At 45.8% G+C, this 22,068-nt stretch overlaps 1 protein-coding gene across 1 annotated transcript in view; it reads left to right on the forward strand.

Annotated features, from left to right (window-relative positions):
• The first annotated feature begins 15,621 nt into the window (after positions 1-15,621).
• The window catches only part of NWD1 (NACHT and WD repeat domain containing 1), a 54,123-nt gene continuing 47,676 nt past the window's right edge, over positions 15,622-22,068 (forward strand). The window contains 3 exon segments of the mRNA XM_033855094.2: positions 15,622-15,655; positions 15,658-15,701; positions 17,851-17,967. Coding sequence (XP_033710985.1) covers positions 15,622-15,655; positions 15,658-15,701; positions 17,851-17,967 — 195 coding nt within the window.

Here is a 22,068-nt window from a genome sequence, read left to right on the forward strand (position 1 = left end):
AGAAGCGGTTTCTAGCACGTGGGAGGCACGATGACCTTCCTATTTTGCATGTGAGGAACTAACATTCAGAGAACTGAATTCGCTTATCCGAGAAGGACAGGAAGAGGCATAAACACTGGACTGCCAGACACAGAGCAGGTGTATCTGTCCAGGGAGCTGAACCGTCCAGCACTTGCAAAACTCAGAAGGCATCGAATAACTTAGGATATCTAAATTATATTGAATATATAATTTTATATTTAATATCATTAGTATAACAGTATACTATGATATAGTATAAGTAAATTAATATATGTAATTTGATTTCATATGTACTATAAAATAGCACATAGTACGCTAATGTACTATATGTCATTTAATTTACTATGTACTGTAACAGCATAGAGTAAATTAATATACTACGTATAATTTGATTTATTATGTACTATAATAGCATATGATAAATTAATATAGTATCAATATATGTCATTTAATTTACTATGTGCTATCATATAGCATACAAAAATATATGTGATTTAATTTACTATATACTATAGCATAACATATAGTAATTTACATTAATGTGCTATATATAATTTACTATACTATTACATTGTCGTATATAATATGCTATATAGAGAGAACAATACATACATATATTTCTAAAAATAATGTAAACTCATTACAGAACATTTGGAGAAAGAAAAATAATCCCCATTTCCAGCTGTGGGTTGGGTTTTGGTTTATTTCTTGTCATTTTTCCCCCTTGTACTTCTAGCTGTTTTTTTTTTTTAACATAATATCCTCCAAATCCTACCTCCACTTCTGGACCTGGCTCTTTTCACCTCATATGTTATCCTAAGATGTTGTCCACGATGCTACACAGTGGCACTGTCCAATTTGGTAGCTGGTAGCCATTTAAATTTAAATGGATGACACTTACATAAAATTGACAATTCCCTTTCTCAGTGGAACTAACCCTATTTCAAGCACTTAATCGTCAGGTGTGGTTGGTGGCTGCCTGTATTGGGCAGCACAGACAGAGAACATTTCCATCATCATGGAAAGTGCTATGGGGGCAGCACTGCTCCAGCTTTCTAACCAGCATTTTAAAACAAAGGTGATCTCTGTGATACATGCACGTGATAAAAGATGTAAAGACTCCAAAACGTGAGTAGTGTTCCCAAGTCTCCTCCCCATCCCCAACTTCTGTCTCCCTCCCCCAGACACCACCATGCCCCCTTGCTCTCCCCACTTTAAAAATATTCTTTCCCGGGCTTCCCTGGTGGTGCAGTGGTTGAGAGTCTGCCTGCCAGTGCAGGGGAGGCGGGTTCGAGCCCTGGTCTGGGAGGATCCCACATGCCGCGGAACAACTGGGCCCGCGAGCCACAACTACTGAGCCTACGCGTCTGGAGCCTGTGCTCCGCAACAAGAGAGGCCGCGATAGTGAGAGGCCCGCGCACTGTGATGAAGAGTGGCCTCCGCTTGCCACAACTAGAGAAAGCCCTCGCACAGAAACGAAGACCCAACACAGCCATAAATAAATAAATTTAAAAATATTCTTTCCCTATGTGAGCATGTATACATATATGTGTCCCCATCTTCTCTTTTTAAAATACCTGCTGTTTTGCATCTTGTTTTTTCCACTATGTACATTGGAAATTGTTCCTTATTAGAACCACAGAGCTCCATCTGAAAGCTCTAGGGGAGGATGCTTCCTTGCCTCTTCCTGCAGGTGTTCCTTGGCTTGTGGCCACATCACTCCAATCTCTGCCTCTGTCTTCACATGGCCTTCTTCTCTTTCTTCCTCCCAAATCCCACTCTGCCTTTCTCTGATAAGAACACTTACTGGATTTAGAGCCCATCCTAATATCCGGGATGATCTCTTCTCAAGATTCTTAAGTTAGTTACATCTGCAAAGACCCTTTTACCAGTTAAGGTCACAGTCACAGGTTCCAGGGGTGAGGACATGGACATACACTTTGGGAGGGCCACCATTCAGCCCTCTACCATGGGTCTGTGGGACATACAGCAGTGATGAGGTTGAGGAGACAAATGGGGTCTTCTTTTAAGAAGACTGGATTTTGTTCTAAATGTCAGGGGAAGAGATTAGCCACCAGCTGGCTGAGAAGTGGAAAACAGACCTCAGGGGGTCAAGGTGGAGATGCGGAGATGAGTTGAGAGGTGACGGTGGAGCTTGGGCTGGGTGGATGGCTCCTGAGGTGACAGACTTGGGGTGACGGGGAGGAACTGAGAATGACTCTGGGTTTGGGGCCTGAACAACTGGGTGTATGGGTGACTGTTAATGAGATGCAGAAGGCTGGGAGACAATCAGATGGGCCAGGAGGGGCGTGTTGGTCATCACCATGCTTTAGCAGAGTCTCAGAGAGGGAAGAGCTTGACCAAAGTCACAGTACTAACTAAATTAACCCCCATGCCTGTCTCCTCCAAACCCATGTATGGTGGGTTGAATTGTGTCCCTTCAAAAAGATATTTGATTCAAGTCCTAATCCCTGGCACTTGTGACTATGACCTTATTTGGAAATAGGGTCTTTGCAGATGTTAATCAAGTTAAGAAGAGGTCATAACTGAATTAGGGTGGATGGTGTCCTTATAAGAAAAGGGAAATTGGGACACAGACACATAGGAAGAACATCATGTGACAATGAGGCAGAGGTTGGGTGATGCAGCCATGAGCCAAAGAATGCCTGGAGCCCCCAGGAGCTGGAAGAGACAAGGAAGGATCCTCCCCTAGAGCCTTCAAAAGGAGCTCGGTCCTGCTGACACCTTGATCTCAACTTCTGGCCTCTAGAATTGTAAAAGAATACATTTCTGTTGTTTTAAGCCACCTTGTTTGTTATAACATCCCCGGGAATCCGATCCACCTGACTGGCTCCACCATGATGTGACCTGGTATGCAGCAAGGTCTGTCTCAATCTGCTCATGCTGCTATAACAAAATACAACAGGCTGATATGATTTCAATATTCTTAAATTTTCTGAGGCTTGATTTGTGACCCAAGATATGATCTATCCTGGAGAATGTTCCATGCGCAGTTGAGAAGAAAGTGTATTCTGCCACCTTCGGGTGGAATGTTTTATAAATATAAATTAAATTTATCTGGTCATTGTGTCATTTAAAGCTTGTGTTTCCTTATTTATTTTCTGTTTGGATGATCTGTCCATTGGTGTAAGTGGGGTGTTAACGACCCCTACTATTATTGTGTAACTGTCGATTTCCCCTTTCATGGTTGTCAGCATTTATCTTATGTATTGAGGTGCTCCTACGTTGGGTGCATAAACATTTATAATTGTTATATCTTCTTCCTGGATTGATCCCTTGATGATTATATAGTGTCCTTCCTTATCTCTTGTAACAGTCTTTATTTTTTAATTTTTTTTAACATTTATTGGAGTATAATTGCTTTACAATGGTGTGTTAGTTTCTTCTGTATAACAAAGTGAATCAGCTATACATATACATGTATCCCCATATCTCCTCCCTCTTGCGTCTCCCTCCCATCCTCCCACCCCTCTAGGTGGTCACAAAGCACCGAGCTGATCTCCCTGTGCTATGTGGCTGCTTCCCACTAGCTATCTATTTTACATTTGGTAGTATATATATGACCATGCCACTCTCTCACTTCATCCCAGCTTACCCTTCCCCCTCTCTGTGTCCTCAAGTCCTTTCTCTACGTCTGTGACCGTCTTTATTTTAAAGTCTATTTTATCTGATATGAGTATTGCTACTCCAGCTTTCTTTTGATTTCGATTCGCATGGAATATCTTTTTCCATCCCTTCACCTTCAGTCTTTATGTGTCCTTAGGTCTGAAGTGGGTCTCTTGTAGACAGCACATATATGGGTCTTGTTTTTGTATCCATTCAGCACGTCTGTGTCTTTTGGTTGGGGCATTTAATCCATTTACATTCAAGGTTATTATCAATATGTATGTTCCTATTACCATTTTCTTAATTGTTTTGGGTTTGTTTTTGTGGGTCTTTTTCTTCTCTTGTGTTTCCCGCCTAGAGAAGTTTCTTTAACATTTGTTGTAAAGCTGGTTTTGTGGTGCTGAATTCTCTTAGCTTTTTCTTGTCTGAAAAGATTTTGATTTCTCTGTCGAATCTGAATGAGATCCTTGCTGGGTAGAGTAATCTTGGTTGTAGGTTTTTCTCTTTCAACACTTTAAGTATATCCTGCCACTCCCTTCTGACCTGCAGAGTTTCTGCTGAAAAATCATCTGATAACCTTATGGGGATTCCTTTGTATGTTATCTTTTTCCCTTGCTGCTTTTAATATTTTTTTCTTTGAAGTTAATTTTTGTTAGTTTGATTAATATGTGTCTTGGTGTGTTTCTCCTGGGGTTTATCCTGTATGGGACTCTCTGTGCTTCCTGGACTTGGGTGACTATTTCCTTTCCCATGTTAGGGTAGTTTTCCACTATAATCTCTTCAAATATTTTCTCAGACCGTTTCTTTTTCTCTTCTTCTTCTGGGACCCCTATAATTTGAATGTTGGTGCATTTAATGTTTTCCCAGAGGTCTCTGAGATTGTCTTCAATTCTTTTCATTCTTTTCTCTTTATTCAGCTCCTCAGCATTTATTTCCACCATTTTGTCTTCCACCTCACTTATTCGTTCTTCTGCCTCAGTTATTCTGTTATTGATTCCTTCTAGTATTTTTCATTTCAGTTATTGTTGTTCATCTCTGTTTGTTCTTTAGTTCTTCTAGATCTTTGTTAAACATTTGTATTCTCTCAATCTGTGCCTCCATTCTATTTCCAAGATTCTGGATCATCTTTACTATCATTACTCTGAATTCTTTTTCAGGTAGAGTAACTATTTCCTCTTCATTTATCTGGTCTGGTAGGTTTTTACCTTGCTCCTTCATCTGTGACATATTTTTTTGCTGTCTCATTTGTTTTTTCTTTGATGGGTGGGATTGTGTTCCTATCTTACTGGTTGTTTGACCTGAGGCTTCCAACACTGGAGTTTGTAGGCCGTTGGGTAGAGCTTTGTCTTGGTGCCAAGATGAGGACCTCCAGGAGACCTCACTCTGATGAATACTCCCTGGGGTCTGAGGTTCTCTATTAGTCCGGTGGTTTGGACTCAGAGCTCCCGCTGCAGGAGTTTCGGCCCGACCCCCCGGCTCATGAACTAAGATCCCACAAGCCACGTAAGCTGGCAAAAAAAAATAAAAAGGAGAACAATAACAAAGAGTAAAAAATAAAATTAGACTAGGAAACTAACAGATATGTTAGAAAGAATATAAGAATAAAAAAATAGCTGAAACAACAACTGGAAGGTAAAATAGAGCCACAATAGTAAAAAAGAGGAGAAGAAAAAAACAAAAAAGGTGGAAAAGGCCTTGGCTGTGGAGGGTGGGGCCTAAGCAGGGGCGGGGTTTGGGCGGTGGGCAGGGCCTATGCTTAGGACCCACAGGGCTGGAAAAGGCCCTTGGGGGTGTGTATGGCGGGCTTAGGCTCCATGGAACGGAAGGGGCCCAGGCCGAGCCTCTGGCCTCAGAGGGTGGGGCATGCCGCCTGGGAGCGCAGCAGGCTTCCAAAGCTGAGTGAGCAGGGCAAACGGCCCCCACTCCTCTACCGCGGCCCTGGAGGGCCCCTCCCGCCTGCCTCTCCTGTTCTCCCTCACCTCCCTCCTATGCCCCCAGGACCAACGCAGCCTGGAAGGGGCCTCTGAGGGCGTAGGACCCGGCCCGAGAGCCAGGCAGACTTCCCCTGCCAATTGGGCAGGAGAAACACTCCGCGCACTACCCACTGATCCGAGCCTCTGAGGGTCCCTCCTGGAGTGGGAACCCCCCTCGCCCTCAGGGGGCGCCGGTCCTGTCCTCCACTTTTCCTTCCCTCTCTCTCCCCACACGTCCTACGGATTCGCTTGGGGGTTCCTCCTGTCTCCTTGGGCATCGAGGTCCCCCACCAGGGCCTGCAGGCACCCTAGTTGTGGGGAGACTGGAACTCCACGTCTTCCCACGCTGCCATCTTGACTCTGCCCCTCAATATGTTTTTCTATTTAAAACTATTTTTTTAATTGAGGTAAACTTCACATATCAAAATTAATCATTTTGACACGTACAATTTTGTGCATTAAGTATCAATACATTCACAATGTTGTGCAACCATCACTTCTGTCTCGTTACAGAACATTTCCATCACCCCCAAAGGGAAATCCCCTGCCCATTATCGGTCACTCTCCATCCCCTCTCCCCCAGCTCCGCTAATCTTCTTTCTGTCTCTGTGGATTTGCCTGTTCCAGACATTTTATATAACCTGACTAGCACACTCTGTGACGTTTTGTGTCTGGCTTCTTTCACTCAGTGTAATGCTTCTGAGGTTCACCACTTTGTATCATGTATCAGTGCTTCATTCCTGTCTATGGCTGAATAATATTCTGTTGTATGAATTTACCATATTTCGTTTATTCACCAGTTGATGGACATTTGGGTTGTTTTCACCTTTTGGCTATTGTGACTAGTGCTGCTACGAATAAGTGTGTACAAGGATTCGTTTGAACATCTGTTTCAATTCTGTTGGGTGTATACCTAGGAGTGGAATTGCCAGATCATATGGTAATTCTGTGTTTAACTTTTTTAAAAATAATATTTATTTATTTATTTGGTTGCACCAGGTCTTAGTTGTGGCAGGCTGTATCCTTAGTTGCGGCATGTGGGATCTAGTTACCTGACCAGGGGTGGAACCCAGGCTCCCTGCATTGGGAGCACGCAGTCATCCACTGCACCACCAGGGAAGTCCTATGTATTTAACTTTTTAATGAAATCAAGCTGTTCTCCACAGCGGCTACATCATTTTACATTGTCGCTAAGCAGAGCTCATGAGGGCTCCAATTTTCCCACATCCTCACTAACACTTGTTATTTTCTTTTCTTTTTTTTTTTTTTTTTCCGATACGCGGGCCTCTCACTGCTGTGGTCTCTCCTGCCGCGGAGCACAGGCTCCGGACGTGCAGGCCCAGCGGCCATGGCTCACGGGCCCAGCCGCTCCGCGGCATGCGGGATCTTCCCGGACCGGGGCACGAACCCATGTCCCCTGCATCGGCAGGCGGACTCTCAACCACTGCGCCACCAGGGAAGCCCATTTTCTACTTTTTTGATGATATCTGTCCTAGTGGGTGTGAGGTGGTATCTCATTGTGGTTTTGATTTGCAAATAAATAATATTTCAAAGTAATTTTTAAAAAATTAAAATCAATGCAAACAAAAGTCCATGATAACCAAAATATCAAAATCTTAATAAAAACAGGATCCTACATTTGTATACTCATCTCACTCACCTCACTGTAGTTTTTTTTTTTTTTTTTTTTTTTTTTTTTTGGCCGTGCTCCTCAGCTTGTGGGATCTTAATTCCCCGACCAGGATCAAACCTGGGTGCAGGGCAGTGAAAGCGCCAAGTCTTAACCGCTGGACCACCAGGGAATTCCCACTTCACTGTATTTTAAATTGTGATATTTAATTGATGTGGATTTTTCTTCATTGATTTTGATTTTTTAAAAATATTGCATTGAAATATTATTTATCCTTCTACGACAATAAAAAATATTATTTATCTCTACTGCTGTGTTGTTTTGGCACCCCCCCCCCCCCCCCCCCCACCGCAAATATTGCACCTCAGGCCAGCCAGCACCTCTACTGCATCCCCCTCCTCCGCACGGGGTTCAAGCTCACGAGCCAGGCCCAGCGATGGCCTCCAGGCGGCGCTGCTTCCCCACTCATGCTCACTCCCGGAACCACCTTCCAGGCTAAGAGCTTGATTCAGGTTATTAACATCTCCTAGCCAAGATTCTTCTTCTGTAAGGTGGGAATGATAACATTAGGCTTACGGGATGGCAGAGGAGGTTTGGAAATCTGACTAGGGCTCAGGCCCTACTCAATACATAATGATAATCACGACTATTTCCTAAGAGCAAGACGTAAGAATATTTTACAGTTTTACTACAGAGAATTGGAAACACAAAAGTAGGCAGAGTGGTAAAATGAGCCTTCAGCCCCAGCCCTGGCCACCATTACCCCCTGGCCAACCGCACTCCATCTACCTCACCTTCTAATATTATTATTTCAAAGCAAACCCCAGTCATTCTATAAATCTTATCATTCTGTAAATATTTTGTTCTGAGTCCCTAAAAGATAAAGACTTGGAAAAACAAAAAAAATTAACCACAATACCATTATCATGCTTTAAAAACTTTGTCAAGAATTCTTTAATACCCACAGATTCCAATGTAGCCAACAAATGGGGTTTGCCTCTCAGCTCTGTCATTTCCTTTCCAAGAGAACTTGGGCAAATTCTTGAATTTCTCTGAAGTTTATTTTCCTCATCAGGAAACCAGGGTAGCAAACTGAAGTCCCCAGGTCCCTGGGAATATTGGAGACAGTATGTGTATTAGCACCTGCAACTTCAGAGTCCCTCGAAATATAATAATATGACTATGCACAGATGTAGAAAACAAATTTACGGTTACCGGGGGGGATGGGGAAAGAGGTGCGGGGGAGGGATAAGTTGGGAGATTGGGATTGACATATACACACTACTATAGATAAAATAGATAACTAATAAGGACCTACTGTATAGCACAGGGAACTCTACTCATACTCTGTAATGACCTATATGGGAAAAGAATCTAAAAAAGAGTGGATATATGTATATGTATAACTGATTCACTTTGCTGTACAGCAGAAACTAACACAACATTGTAAATCAACTATACTCCAATAAAACAATTTTATAAGATGACAAAAAATAATTTCAAAAAGTAAATAATATGACTATGGTGACATGAATATAGTAACACTGTATTCATGTGTTGCACGTGCCATACCTGAACTATCCTCCCCGAGTCCTTTCATGTCATTCACATTTTCAGCTTAAAAGCCACCTCCTGAGAGGCTCTCCCTGATCATCCCGTTACTTAATGGCCTCCCAAGTCATTCCCTATTTTAATTCTCTGCACAATACTCACCTCCAGCTAAATTTTCTTCTTTGCTTGTTTCCTGTATGTCTCTCCTGCGAGAACATGACTTCCATGTCTGTGGAGGTCAGTGAGCAGTTCTCAACCAGGCAGGGGAGGTGGGGACTCTGCCCCCCAGGGGATACTTGACCATGTCGGGGACCTTTTTGGTTGTCGAGACTGGGAGGGGTGGGGCTACGGACATCTAGTGGGTAGAGGCCAGGGATGCTGTTGAACATCCTACAGTGCACAGGACGGCTCCCCAACAGGGTGATCTGGCCCCAAAGGTCAGCAGGGCCAAGGCTGAGAAACTCTGTTCTAGAGACTTAGAGTCCATTAACACTTGTTGAAACACTGACATCGGAGCCTTTGATTCCTGACTCTGCTACTAGTTGGGTGGACCTAGTAGCAGTAAAAAATAGTAATTAATTACAGCCAACATTTCCTGGATCCTTTGCATGAACCAGGCATGGTGCTAGCCTCACACTCTCTATAAGTGCATTTCATTCTCTTACCCACCCAGGAGGCGGTTGAGAAAACTTAAACCCAGGGAGGCCAAGTGGCCTGCGCAAGGGGCTTCATTTCTTTGGACCTCATTTCCTTCATTGGTGTGACGGGATCATGATGTCAGCCTCTCGAGATTGTTGTGAGGACTGCCCTCCACAAAGGGCATCTGCTAGGATGAGTTCGGTAGCCCGGCACACGGGAGTTAACGACCAATTCTGGCTAAGCGCCCAGCTAAGCCAGGGCTGGAGAGCCAAACAATTTCTTTCATTATCCCAGTTGCTGGGAGAATTGGCCGGGAGAGACCTGTGAAGTACCTAAGACAAAAGTTACTAGGATTGCTGGGGGCACGCCTTCCCAGCAGCGCCAAACCCAGAAAACTTACTTCTCCAACCTACTTCCCCAGAAGATTCTAAATTGGCCCTTCCACCACCAGCAGGAGCCAGAGGGAGGCTGGCGTCCCCAAGGAAAACCTCTGTCCTTCCTGGGGAATCCAGGCTTGCTTAGTTGTCTGCAGTGACAAACAGGAGTTGAGAAAGATGGATAATTGTGCATGAGCCTGCCGATTTGACACCTATTAACTCAGCACCTACTATGTGCCAGGCACACCGACCTTGGCAGACATGGAAGGCGTGTTCTCGCAGGAGAGACAAGCAGTAAACAAGCAAAGAAGAAAATTCAGCTGGTGGTGAGTATTGTGCAGAGAATTAAAATAGAGAGTGACTTGGGAGGTCATTGAGTAACGGGATGATCAGGGAGAGCCTCTCAGGAGGTGACTTTTAAGCTGAAAATGTGAATGACATGAAAGGACTCGGGATGGTTAGTTCAGGTATGGCACGTGCAAAGGCACTGAGACTGAAATAAATTGACCAGTGTAGACCAGGGATTCTCAATCGGGCAAGATTCTGCCCCCGGTAGACATTGGCAATGTCTGCAGAGATTTTTGTCACAACTTGGTGTGTGTGTGTGTGCGCATGCGTGTGTGTATGTGTGTATGGGGGTGTCTGCTACTGGTATCCAGTGAGTCAAGGCCAGGATGCTCCTCAACATCTTACAATGCAAAACATGGCCTCCACTCCAAAGAATGACCTGGTCCCAAATGTTAGCAGTGCTGAGATTGGAAAAGTCTGGGCTAGAGGAATAGAAAAAAAGCCTAGCATGTGTGTCAAGGTCAAAACCTTCCAATCCTCCTAGTCAGGAGGTGGTAACCAAGAGCACATGGCCATGCACTGGAGTGAGGTCTGGTCCAAAGGGTCTACTGGGGACCCAGGGAAATGGGGGAAGGAACAGAGATTTAGGGGATGAAAATTCAAGATCAGGAGACTTGTGAGGAGGGGCTAAGAGAAAGCCTAAACCAACATTGGAGTCCAGAGCTGGGGCCTGGGTGAGGTCATCAGGGTGCACCTGAATCAGAGGGTCCAGTGAGTTGTGGGAAGGTGGCTGGATGGCCAGGCTGGCCTTGGGAGTTCCCTGGAGGACAGGGTCCCAGACCAGCACTCGCTCACTGACTCTGCCCTTCCAGGCTAGTGAAAGTTCTCACTCTGAGCCTCAGTTTCCTTATCCATAAAATGGTGACAGTCAACTCAGTGTCACAATATTTATTGAGTCTGTGCAGCGAAGAATTAACTCAGCAGGCCTGGGTTGTCCACACCCTGAACGTGAAAGATTTGGCCCTCGCCCAGCTCCTGGGAGGTGATCTCTAAGTCCTTGGAATGTCCTGCCTGATAAAAGTGTCTTGGTTTACCTGGGGACCTTGGGATATGCCAGATAATCTATGCTAACAATGTGACTTATAGTTGGGGACTTGGGCCAAGTAGTATCAGCTGGACCTCTGGAGGGGCTGGAAACTGAGGTCAGCCATGTCTATGTGACCAACACCAGAGAAAACCCTGGACAACAAGGCTAAGGTAAGTTTCTGTGGTTGGCAGTACACCATGCGTGTTGTCACACACTGTTGCTGTGAGAATTAAAGGCTGCCCACGTGACTCCACTGGGAGGGGACAAGTGGAAGCTCAACACTGTTTTTCCCGGATGCTGCCTTATGCACCTCCTCTTCCCTTGGCTGTTTTCATCTGCATCTTTTTTTTTTTTTTTTTTTTTTGGTGACTCTCTCAAAGAGGCCCTCATTAACTACCCAATCTCAAGTAGAACTTGCTTGTTCATCTTTTTCACAGAACCAATATTCTTACATTCACAATCTCCTTTCAGCTCACAGTTCTAGCGATAAAACATTTACAAAAATAAGACAGCATCAAACAGACATCAAGTGTCACTGTTTTTCTCTCATTTAGAAAAGGCATTTTGGAGCTCTGAAAGACTACCGGGATGGCGTCCTTTCTGTTATTTACTAGCATTTAAAATGGAAAATGCAATATTTAAAATCAACCTTAAGTTGTATAAAAGCTTACATCATGAGCAGTAAGTTTCCCTTCCAATCAAGGCCTTTAAACTCTCTGCCCAAAGGCAACCGCTGTTAATCTGTAACTTTTTTTTATTTTTTGGCCGCACCACGTGGGGTCTTAGTTTCCCAACCAGGGATTGAACCTACGCCCCCTGCCGTGGAAGCCCCTAGTCTTAACCCCAGGGAAGTCCCAATCTGTATCCTTTCACTGTAATCAACCATCACGGTGCGTAAAAGAGCTTTTGTGAATTCTGCAAGTCCTTCTAGCAAATCCTCCAAACCTAGAGTGGTCCTGGTGACCCCTGAACAGCAGAGTCTTCGCTGGGTGGACAGGCAGGGAAGGGCAGTTGAGGCAGAGAAGGGAAAGGTATGAAAAAGTTCAGACTTTTAGGTAGAACGGATAACATTATTTATTGAGTGCCCGTATGTAAAGTGGGGACGTTACCTACCTTTCTCCCAAATACCTCGTTCACATTTTGTTCATCACAGACCTTTTGGCATTCATTCTGATTTTCAGGCACGTTGTACTTCCTTGCATGTTGATCCTGAGGTGAATGCCTCTCTCTCCTCACCCTAGCCCACCCCTGAGTTGTTCTCACTCCCATTTCACAGAAGGTGCAGCTGATGTCCCAGGAGAGAGGCTGTTTGCTTAAGTCCTCCAAGAAGGTGATGGAGGAGCCGGCACTCCAAGCAAGCCCATGGATGGCAAGGTATCCATTTCTCCTGTCTCTGGTTTATTAACATTGAGAGGTGGGTGGGCATGACCAAGATCACCAAAGCATTTTCAATAAGGTCCCATCCTGAGAAGGTCTTTCCCTGATCATGTTTTTGATTATTCCCCCCCCCCCCAGCTTTATTGAGATATAATTGACGTATACCGTTGTGTAAGTTTAGGGTATATCGTGTGTCGATTTGATGTACTTATGTATTGCGGGATGGTTACCACCATAGCATTAGCTAACGTGACTCCATCATGTCACATAATTACCATTTCGTTTTTGCGGTGGGAACATTTAACTCTCTCAGCAACTTTTGAGTGTGTAATACAGTATCATTCATTATAATCTCCATGCTATACGTTAGATCCCCAGACTTATTCATCTTATAACTGGAAGTGTGTATCCTTTGGCTAACATCTCCCCATTTCTCCCACCCTACTGTCCCTGGCCACCACCATTCTACTCTCTGTTCTAAGTTGGGCTTTCGTTAGATTTCACATATAAGTGAGATCATACAGTATTTGTCTTTCTCTGACTCATTTCACTTAGCATAATGCCCTCAAGATCCATCCATGGTGTTCAAGTGGTGTTTTTGATTATTTCAAAGAACACATCTCAGTTTCATATGGGTAGGTCCTTAACTGCTCCTCTGGGGACTTGCTAATCTCCCTTCTTACCGAGGAGAGCGGTTCTCAGGCTCCACACTTCCTGCAGGCAAAGAGACTCAACTAGAGTTGACTTAAAGCTGCTTGCCCAGTTTCTCAGCACTGCTGACATTTGCAGGCTGGTAATTCTCCGTGGTGGCACCATCCCGTGCATCGTGGGCTGTTGAGCAGCGTCCCTGGGCTCCACCCACTAGATACCAGTAGCTCCCCTTCTCCCAGTCGTTACAACCAAAAATGTCTCCAGACATTGCAATGTCCCCTGGCTGGGGGGGGGGGGGGCGCAGAATGGCCCCCAGTTGAGAACTGCTGGCTTAAATAGTACACCTGGCACCTATGCTTCATCGGTGAGCACAGGATGGGGTGTGGGGGGGTTCCACTGAGTTTGTCCTTCTTGCCTGTCCTGCCAGGACTGGGCATGCCTCCCAGCATCGCACGGCCTCCATCTGCACAGCTGGGCCCAGGCTCAACTTTCATGGAGCCCCAAGAGACCCAGGTGTTTGGGAGGCTGGCTGGTCCCTGGGCCCCAACACCAAGCGCCAGGAAACCACAGTTGCTATGGTGACCGCTGAGCTCCCGGGGTGAGGAGCTATTGGTTGAGGGGCAAAAGGCTCCGGTGCCTGGAAGAGTCAACATCCAGGGGCCTTGGCTGGGAGGCCACTGTCCAACATTCCCCCCATTAGCGCTCGCAGGCCAAGCAGAGCAGTGGAGAGCCACTGGTTCAGCCCCCCGGGGGCGCTGGAGGTGACAGAGCCCTGCAGGGAGCCGAGGGGAGCTGAGAGAGTGAGATGGGAGCCCCGCTCCAGATGGCCCTGCCTGGCTGGCCTCCTAGGAAGGCCATCTGGCCACAGGCGTGAGGTCTCTGAGGCCCAGGTCCTTTCCTGGGGAAGGACTGTCCAGGTGGGCGGGCAGCATGAACGCCAGGCCCCTCCGCCCAGGCACCCGCCGGCGGCCTCTCCAGGGTCAGTCAGGCCCCCTCCCGGCACTTCCATCCAGCAGTGTGGCCATCTTCATCAGCTCAACGGTCTCAGGTAAGGGACTGGGCAGGGCTGAGAGCTCAGGGGATGCCAGGGCAATGGGCATCTAAGACACCTGGTTGTGAAAGCAGCTGGGACAGTGACCCACGTAGGAACTGGTGAGGGAGAGCCTCCCTGACCCTCTGTTTCCTCTTCCATAAGCCAGGCTCAGAGTCTGACTTGACAGAGTTACTCTGAGTAGCAAATGATATTGCAACAAATATGAATGATGAACATTCTACCCTCTAGGCTTAAAAAGTGCCTGAATCTTCCTGTAGCTACAAGGCTCTGCCTGAAGGGGACCCTGTTCACTCCTCAGCTATATCTGGTTTGATTCTTACTTCACCCATGTGTTGTAGTCATACTGGGCTCCAGCAGGTCCTGGAACCCATGAAGCCCCAGGCCCCATAAGCTGTAGTTATTCAAGTTATGTGTTTATTTAACGTCTGACTCCTCCAACCAGGCCGTAAGCTCCATGAAGGCAAAGACTACATGGTGTGTACTGGCAAATGTTTAATAACCTCTTCTCCGGATATTAAAACAAAACCAAAAACACCTGAGTTATACCAAAAACAACATTTATTGAGCCCCTGGGTTGAAGGCTGAGAAATTATCAGTGACCTAGACAGGCAGAGGTTCTTGACTTTGGGGAGCTTGCAGCCCTGCAAAGTAGAGGCATCACCCCATTTTACAGAGGGGAAACCGAGGATAGCCTGACACTTGGCACAAGGCCACACAGTGAAGTCAAGTGGTGGGAAAAGTCTCAGAATCCAGGTTTACTCTATAGGCAGGGCTGCCAGAGTTACAGCAAAAATAAAAAACCAAACCGCCACCACCAGCAACAAAACCAGGGCTCCCAGTTCAACTTGCATTTGAGATAAACAACCAATAATCTTTTAAGCGTAAGTATATCCCAACTAGTGTGCAGAGAGGGGCATACTTATGCGAATAAACGATTTGGTGTTCATCCCAAGTGCAAGTGGAACAGGGCTTATCAGACATGCAAATTCTGGGATCTATGGAGTGGGCTATACTTAGGCTATCAAGTTTTTCATCGTTTATCTGAAATGTAAATCAACTGGGTGTCCTGTATTTTATCTGGCAATTCTAACCTGAGGTGACCAACCATCCTGGTTAGCTGGAACTGAGAGGTTTCCTGGGATGTGGGACTTTTAGCAGTAACAACAGGAAAGTCCTGGGCGTAGTTGGTCTTTCTGGTTTTCCTCCTGTTTTTTGTGGCTTTTGATTCACTGTGAAGGGTCCCAGCCTTGGTGGGAGCAAATGAGGCTAAAAGCAGAGCCGTGGGGCAGGGAAGAGTTCTGGGTTCTTCCTATTCATATCCTCCATGCCACTCCTTGCAGATGCGGATGCAGAGAGGGAAGCCCTACAGAGCACCGCCTACCCCGTAGTACAGACCTTCTGCCAGAAGCACGGCCTGATGTCCGAGGTAATTGCCCGACTGTTCCTCACTGCCTCAGCGTCAGGGAACGAGGGTGTGCCACCCGGGCAGTCACACGGGCTCTTTGCTTAGAGGGACCCTGTGCCAGCGTTACACCACGGAGGCTTAAAGTCTTCTTAAAAAAGGAGAGTGGAGGGGTCGTGGCCACAGGCACTGCGGTCAGCACAGGTGGTACGGCAAAGTACTAAGAGTGGCTGCCTTGCGACCCTGCTCCTTGGGCGTGTCACTTTTGTTGTTGTTTTGTCCTGCCTTCCCGGGCTCTCCCTGCACTGGGGCAGCTTCGGGGGCATCTAAGAGGGCCGTGGGATATCCGGGGTGGGCGGGCGGGTGAGACGTGCCTTTTTCCTGGGACACTAATGGTGTACCAGCTGGGCAGTCACCACGGGCCCCAAATAGAGTGCACCGATCCCAGGGCGGGGATGTGGCTGCCTGCACATTTCCAAGCGGAAACCAACAAACTGTCTTTGGAGTCCCAGGTGATGCTGCCTCCTTGCCATTTACAACTGTCATCCATCACACCAACGGCCCCCACCAGCATTTATATATTACTAAGAAAGAAGCAGTGCTGTGATGGGCATTTGACTTTGCCCGCCACTGATCATGAGACATAGTTCATTGGCAGAGACACGAAAAAGGAAAACATAGGTGCTGAGCACCGATGAAACACCCCGTGTTCATCCCTTTAATGTCCACCAGGTGCTGTGTGGCTAACACAGTAAACATCCTCAAGACGCAGTTGGAGAGACAGTGGCCCAGAGAGATGAAGGTTCTTGCCCAGAGCTGGTGGCTGACACTTTTTCCTTCTCCCCTTCCTCCTCCAGCCACATCCAGTACTGTACTCCTTTCACCCCATGCTGTAGTTTATTAGGAATTTTATGTCTTTCCCTCTGCACAAAGGAATTTAGGAAGGCAGGGAGCATTCTGATTCCCATCCCCCTCTCCTCACCCAGCTTTCTGTGGGGTCAGCTTCACTACTTGAACTGAACCCTTTTGCCTGGCCGGCCTCTGCCTAGCAGGCAAAAATGGACCACAAGCGTGCGGTTGCCAAGGAGACTTCGCCACATCTGATTCTGGCCAAACGAAAACCTCCTTTGCAAAGAAAGCTCTGCGAACAAGTGTGGACACGTCCTTGTTTAAAAAGGAACAGTTTGAAAATGCCCGAGCTCTTTAAAAAATTTTTTTAATGTTTTTAAGTAAATTTTTGAGTTCAGAATTTAGATTTGCAGGGAAGTTGCCTATGGTACAGAGTTCCCATATGCCCCACACCTACTTCTTCCCCTATATTGTAAACATCTATTATTGGGGCATGTTTGTCATAACTAAGAAATGGACATCGGGACGTTACCACTAAGCAACCTCTGGACTTTATTTGACTGTCACCAGGTCTTCTATTCGTGTCCCCTCTCTGGTTGAGGACCCCGGCCAGGGAACCCTGTTACGTTTAGTTGTCACAGCTTCCCACTCTCCTGTGGCTGGGACAGCTCCTTGGTCTTCTCCTTTGTACTCATGACCATCACAGTCTTGGGGATAACTGCCCAGGTGTCCTGCAGGATGTCTCCAATCTGGGTCTGTCAGATATTTTTCTCATGATTACACTGGGATTATGGGGGTCATTCAAATTCTTTTGATCCAGATATCCCTCTTTGAGGAGAGGCTATCAAAAATTACTGAAGAGGGACTTCCCTGGTGGCACAGTGGTTAAGAATCCGCCTGTCAGCGCAAGCGACACAGGTTCGATCCCTGGTCCGGGTAGATCCCACATGCCTCAGAGCAACTAAGCCCGTGTGCCACAACTACTGAGCCCACACGCCACAACTACTGAAGCCCACATGCCCTAGACCCGCGTGCTGCAACTACTGAAGCCTGCAGGCCTAGAGCCTGTGCTCCGCAACAAGAGACGCTACCTCAGTGAGAAGCCCACACACCACAATGAAGAGTAGACCCCACTCTCTGCAACTAGAGAAACAACAAAGACCCAACACAACCAACCAACCAATAAATACATAAATAAATAAATTAATTAATTAAAAAATTTTTTTAATTACTGAAGAAATTTTACACCTTTATCAAAGGGAATTAAAAAAAAAAATCACCCATCTTACCACCTTCCTGACAAACCCACGCTTGTTATTTCCAGGTGGTTGATCTGAGGTGGGGTATTCGGAACACAGAGGCCACCAACCACATGACCACGGAACTCTGCTTGGAGGAGCTTGGCTGGTGTCAGAAAACATCCATAGGGCCAGCTTTTGTTGTGAGTCTCTTGGGAGGGATGGATTAGCTCTTACTTCTCATTCCACCACCAGGATATGGCCCCTACTTCTTATCCAGACCCATCAGTGGAGGGAAGTGGGTGGCATTTCTGCTATCATACCCAATCATCGTAGCCTGCCTGTGGCAGACATTGCTAATCAATCACAGCATTCATTTTTCTGCGGAGCTAGCTGGGATCCAGACATTAGCAGTCAAGTAGAAGCAGCAGGTGAGTTGGAGAGCAGAGTGTTGAAGCCCAAAGGGATCTTAGAATTTGCACCGAAACTTCCCCCGGGTTTTTCACCTCATTCACTTTGTCTGGGGAACGTTGAGGTCCTAGAAAGCCATAGAGAAAGTGGAAATCTACAGGGTATCGAAAATTTTTTTCTCCAATGTGCCCCATGGTGTTGGGAGCAGACTCTGTGGCCCTATCTGGAGCCTGCCTCAGGGGCAAACTCCCCCCCTAGGTGAGACCAATCAAGGTCTTCTCTCGTCCCCAACTACATTCCCTCTGACACCAGAACAACCCCCAGCTCACATTTAATGGTTTGGGTTATGACCAGCAAATGATATTCCAGGGTTTTGATTTATTACATCACCAAGTTTCAGATACACCAAGAACTATGGCATTTTGGCTCATAAATCCTAGAGCAGGGGTCAGCAAACCACAGTCTATGGGGCAAATCCGGCCCCCTACCTGTTTTTTATAAATAAGGCTTTATTGACACGCGGCCATACCCATTCATTTACGTATCACCCAAGGCTGCTTCCCAGCTTCAATGGCAGCGTTCAGTAGTTGCCACATAGACCGTCTGGCCTGCAAAGCTGAAAATATTGGCTATTTGGCCCTTGTTGGAAACATTTGCCTACCCCTGTCCTAGAAAGTACAGAGGAAAAAAGTCAGGAAAGTAGCTTTGCCCAATACATCTTCATCACAAAGAAGCTTTGAGCAGCTCCCAGATAAACCTCTCCTGGAGATAAGAATGTAGGAATTAGGAGAGGGTGGTCCCCATATGAAAACGGTTTTCTAGGGAAACAAAGACAAATAGATGAGGCCTGTTTGGCCTTAAAACTGCACTGCCCAATGCGGTAGCCATGAACCACATGTGGTGATTTAAATTTAAATGAATTAAAGTCAAGTAGAATGAAAATTTCAGCTCCTAGGTTGCACCAGCCACATTACAGTGGTTCAGTTGTCACTTGTGTCAAGTGGCCAGCAAATTGGACAGCAAGGATATGAACACTTCCAGCACTTCCAGAAGTTCTAGTGCCGCCTTAGAGATTGTCTCCTTCAAACAAAAGACTAAGACCTGGCAGCAGATGCGAAAAGCTTTCTTTATTATGTATCAAGTTTTATCTATACAGTTACCATTGTGTTTTCATTCTTTTGTTCTATACTTCTCTTTGTATGTTGGCGTCAATTTTTCTTTTTTTTTCCAATCTTATTGAGATATAATTGACATGTAGCACTGAAAGGGTACAGCATGATGACTTGACTTATATGTGTTGTGAAATGATTATTAAATAAGTTCAGTTAACACCCACCCGCTCATATAGATATGAAAAAGGAAAATGTTCTTCCCTAGGGATGAGAATGTTTAGGATTTAGTCTCTTAGCAACTTTCAGATATACTCTACAGCAGTGTTACCTACATTCATCATGTTGTACATTACCTCCCCGGGACATATTTATCTTACAACTGGAAGTTTGAACCACTTAATTTAATTTATTTATTTATTGAAGTATAGTTGATTTACAATGTTGTGTTAGTTTCAGGTGTACAGCAAAGTGATTCAGTTATACATATATATTCTTTTTCAGTTTCTTTTCCCTTATAGGTTATTAAAGTGTTGAGTATAGTTACCAATTTTAATTATTGCTTTAAAATACATCCTAATGTTTGAAAGGCCGTATCATCTGGCTTACGTATCTCCTTCACACATTTTTTTTCCAGTCTTCTAATTTTGCTGATGATTGAGCCTGATGATTGATCATTTTGTTGTGTTTCAAAGAAAAAAGAAAAGAAAAAAATTTTGTAAAGAAAAAAGGGAGGTGGGGAGAAAATGAACTCCAGGAAGAATTCGATTTTGCAACTCAAATTGCAGGCAATCAAAAGCACAATGCAGGGCTTCCCTGGTGGCACAGTGGTTGGGAGTCCGCCTGCCGATGCAGGGGACACGGGTTCGTGCCCCAGTCCGGGAAGATCCCACATGCCGCAGAGCGGCTGGGCCCGTGAGTCATGGCCGCTGAGCCTGTGCGTCCGGAGCCTGTGCTCTGCAACGGGAGAGGCCACAACAGTGAGAGGCCCGCGTACCGCAAAAAAAAAAAAAAAGAGCACAATGCAGAGGGATCAGCACCTGTGAAAGCTCGAGGTGAGAATGAGCACATTTATTATAGAAACAGAAAGGTCAATGTGACAGAAGCAAAATGGAAAAGGGGATTAGTGGTACAAGATAAACTTGGAGAGACAGGGAGGCGGGAACCAATTCACAGGGGCCTTACGGGCCAAAGCTAAGGGTTATGTTAAGTGTCATGGAAAGCCTTCATAGACGTTTTATTATTTGTTTTTGTAAGCAGAGGAGTGATGATAAAATACAATTTCTGGTTTTTCCAAAAAAAAAAAAAAGCACAATGCAGCTTCCAGGTGGCATGAGGGATGGGGGATAGGAGGGAGGATGATCTCTGAGCTTTCCCCCAGGCCCAAACGGCCCAGGGACCTTGCAAATCCTTCCAAAATCTTAGTTATCAAGATAATTAATATTTTAATGCAATGTTTATTTTTAATATCAAAATTGACCCCCCAAATCCATGAGGAACAAAATATCAAATTCTAAAGACAGGATCCACCCGGCACTTTGGAGACCCATGTTCACCTCCCCCCCGCCATCTGGCCCTGCTCCCTGGCTGCTACTGGGGACAGTCCTGCCCGCAGGGCCACATCAGAGCGTGAGATTTGGGCAGAGCCAAGGGAGGCCTTCATTCTTGTCACAGCTCTACTGTTGGGACAAGCCAGCACTTAGTAATAGGCAAACAAGGTGTTTCCTGTGGCTGTCATAACAAATGACCACAAATGTGGGGGGCAGGGAGCTTAAAACGACAGAAATTTATTCTCTCACAATCTGGAGGCCGGAAGTCTGAAATCAAGGCATCAGCAGGGTCGCACTCCTTCCTAGCTTTCTCAGGGAGAATCTTCTCGTCTTCTCCAGCTTCTGGGGTCTCCAGGTATTCCTTGGCTTGTGGCTGCACTCCCCCAGTCTCTGCCTCTGTTGTCACAGCATCTTCTTCTCCTTTTCTATTTGCGTCAAATCTTCCTCTGCCTGTCTCTTGATAAGGACTCTTGGGATTACATTTCAGGCCCACTTTGATAATCCAGGATAGTCTTCCCGTTTAAGATCCTTAGATAAATCATGTCGACTGAAAAAAAAATGCACAACCTAAAAGTTGAGTTATGTTTTATTTGGTGGACATTCTTAGGACTTCAAGCCTGGGAGACAGCATCTCAAATAACACAGAGAGACTGCTCCAAAGAAGAAAAGGAGAAGCCAGGATATACAGATAGGAGTTTTTGCAACGAAGACCATGTAGTAAGAATATCAAAAGGTTACTGTTAAAGAAAACCAGATATCTTAAGTTAAGGAATTTATTGCTTTCCTATGTATGGGAAGATGCAAGAGTTTGGGCTCACTGAAATTATTCCTTTGATATGCACCTCAGCTACCTGGGGCCAGCATCCTGTGTTTTCACATCCTGAGTCTCCTCAGGGTGCATCTTTGGGGGTGGCTGCAGTGGCGGACCCCTTGACGGCAGGCACCCTGTTTCCCTCCTGAGTTTCCTCAGGGCTCACCATTGGGGAGGCTGTAACGTGATGGTTCAATGGCTGCAAGATCCTTTGTTTACTGGCATGGCAGGCAATATTGTTTCACTCACGAGTGGAAGATCAGGAGAAGGATTTATTATGACTTGCAGCAAGTAAGGGGAACACCAGGGACCTTTCCCAAAGCAGTGTCTCCCCGAACAGCAAAACTGGGGAAGTTTGAAGCTCAGGGTACATGTATATTCATGAAGGGGCTTGAGCAGAGGAGACTTCAGCATAGAATTGGG

This window comes from Tursiops truncatus, chromosome 3 (assembly GCF_011762595.2).
Source record: "Tursiops truncatus isolate mTurTru1 chromosome 3, mTurTru1.mat.Y, whole genome shotgun sequence".
NCBI lineage: Eukaryota > Metazoa > Chordata > Mammalia > Artiodactyla > Delphinidae > Tursiops > Tursiops truncatus.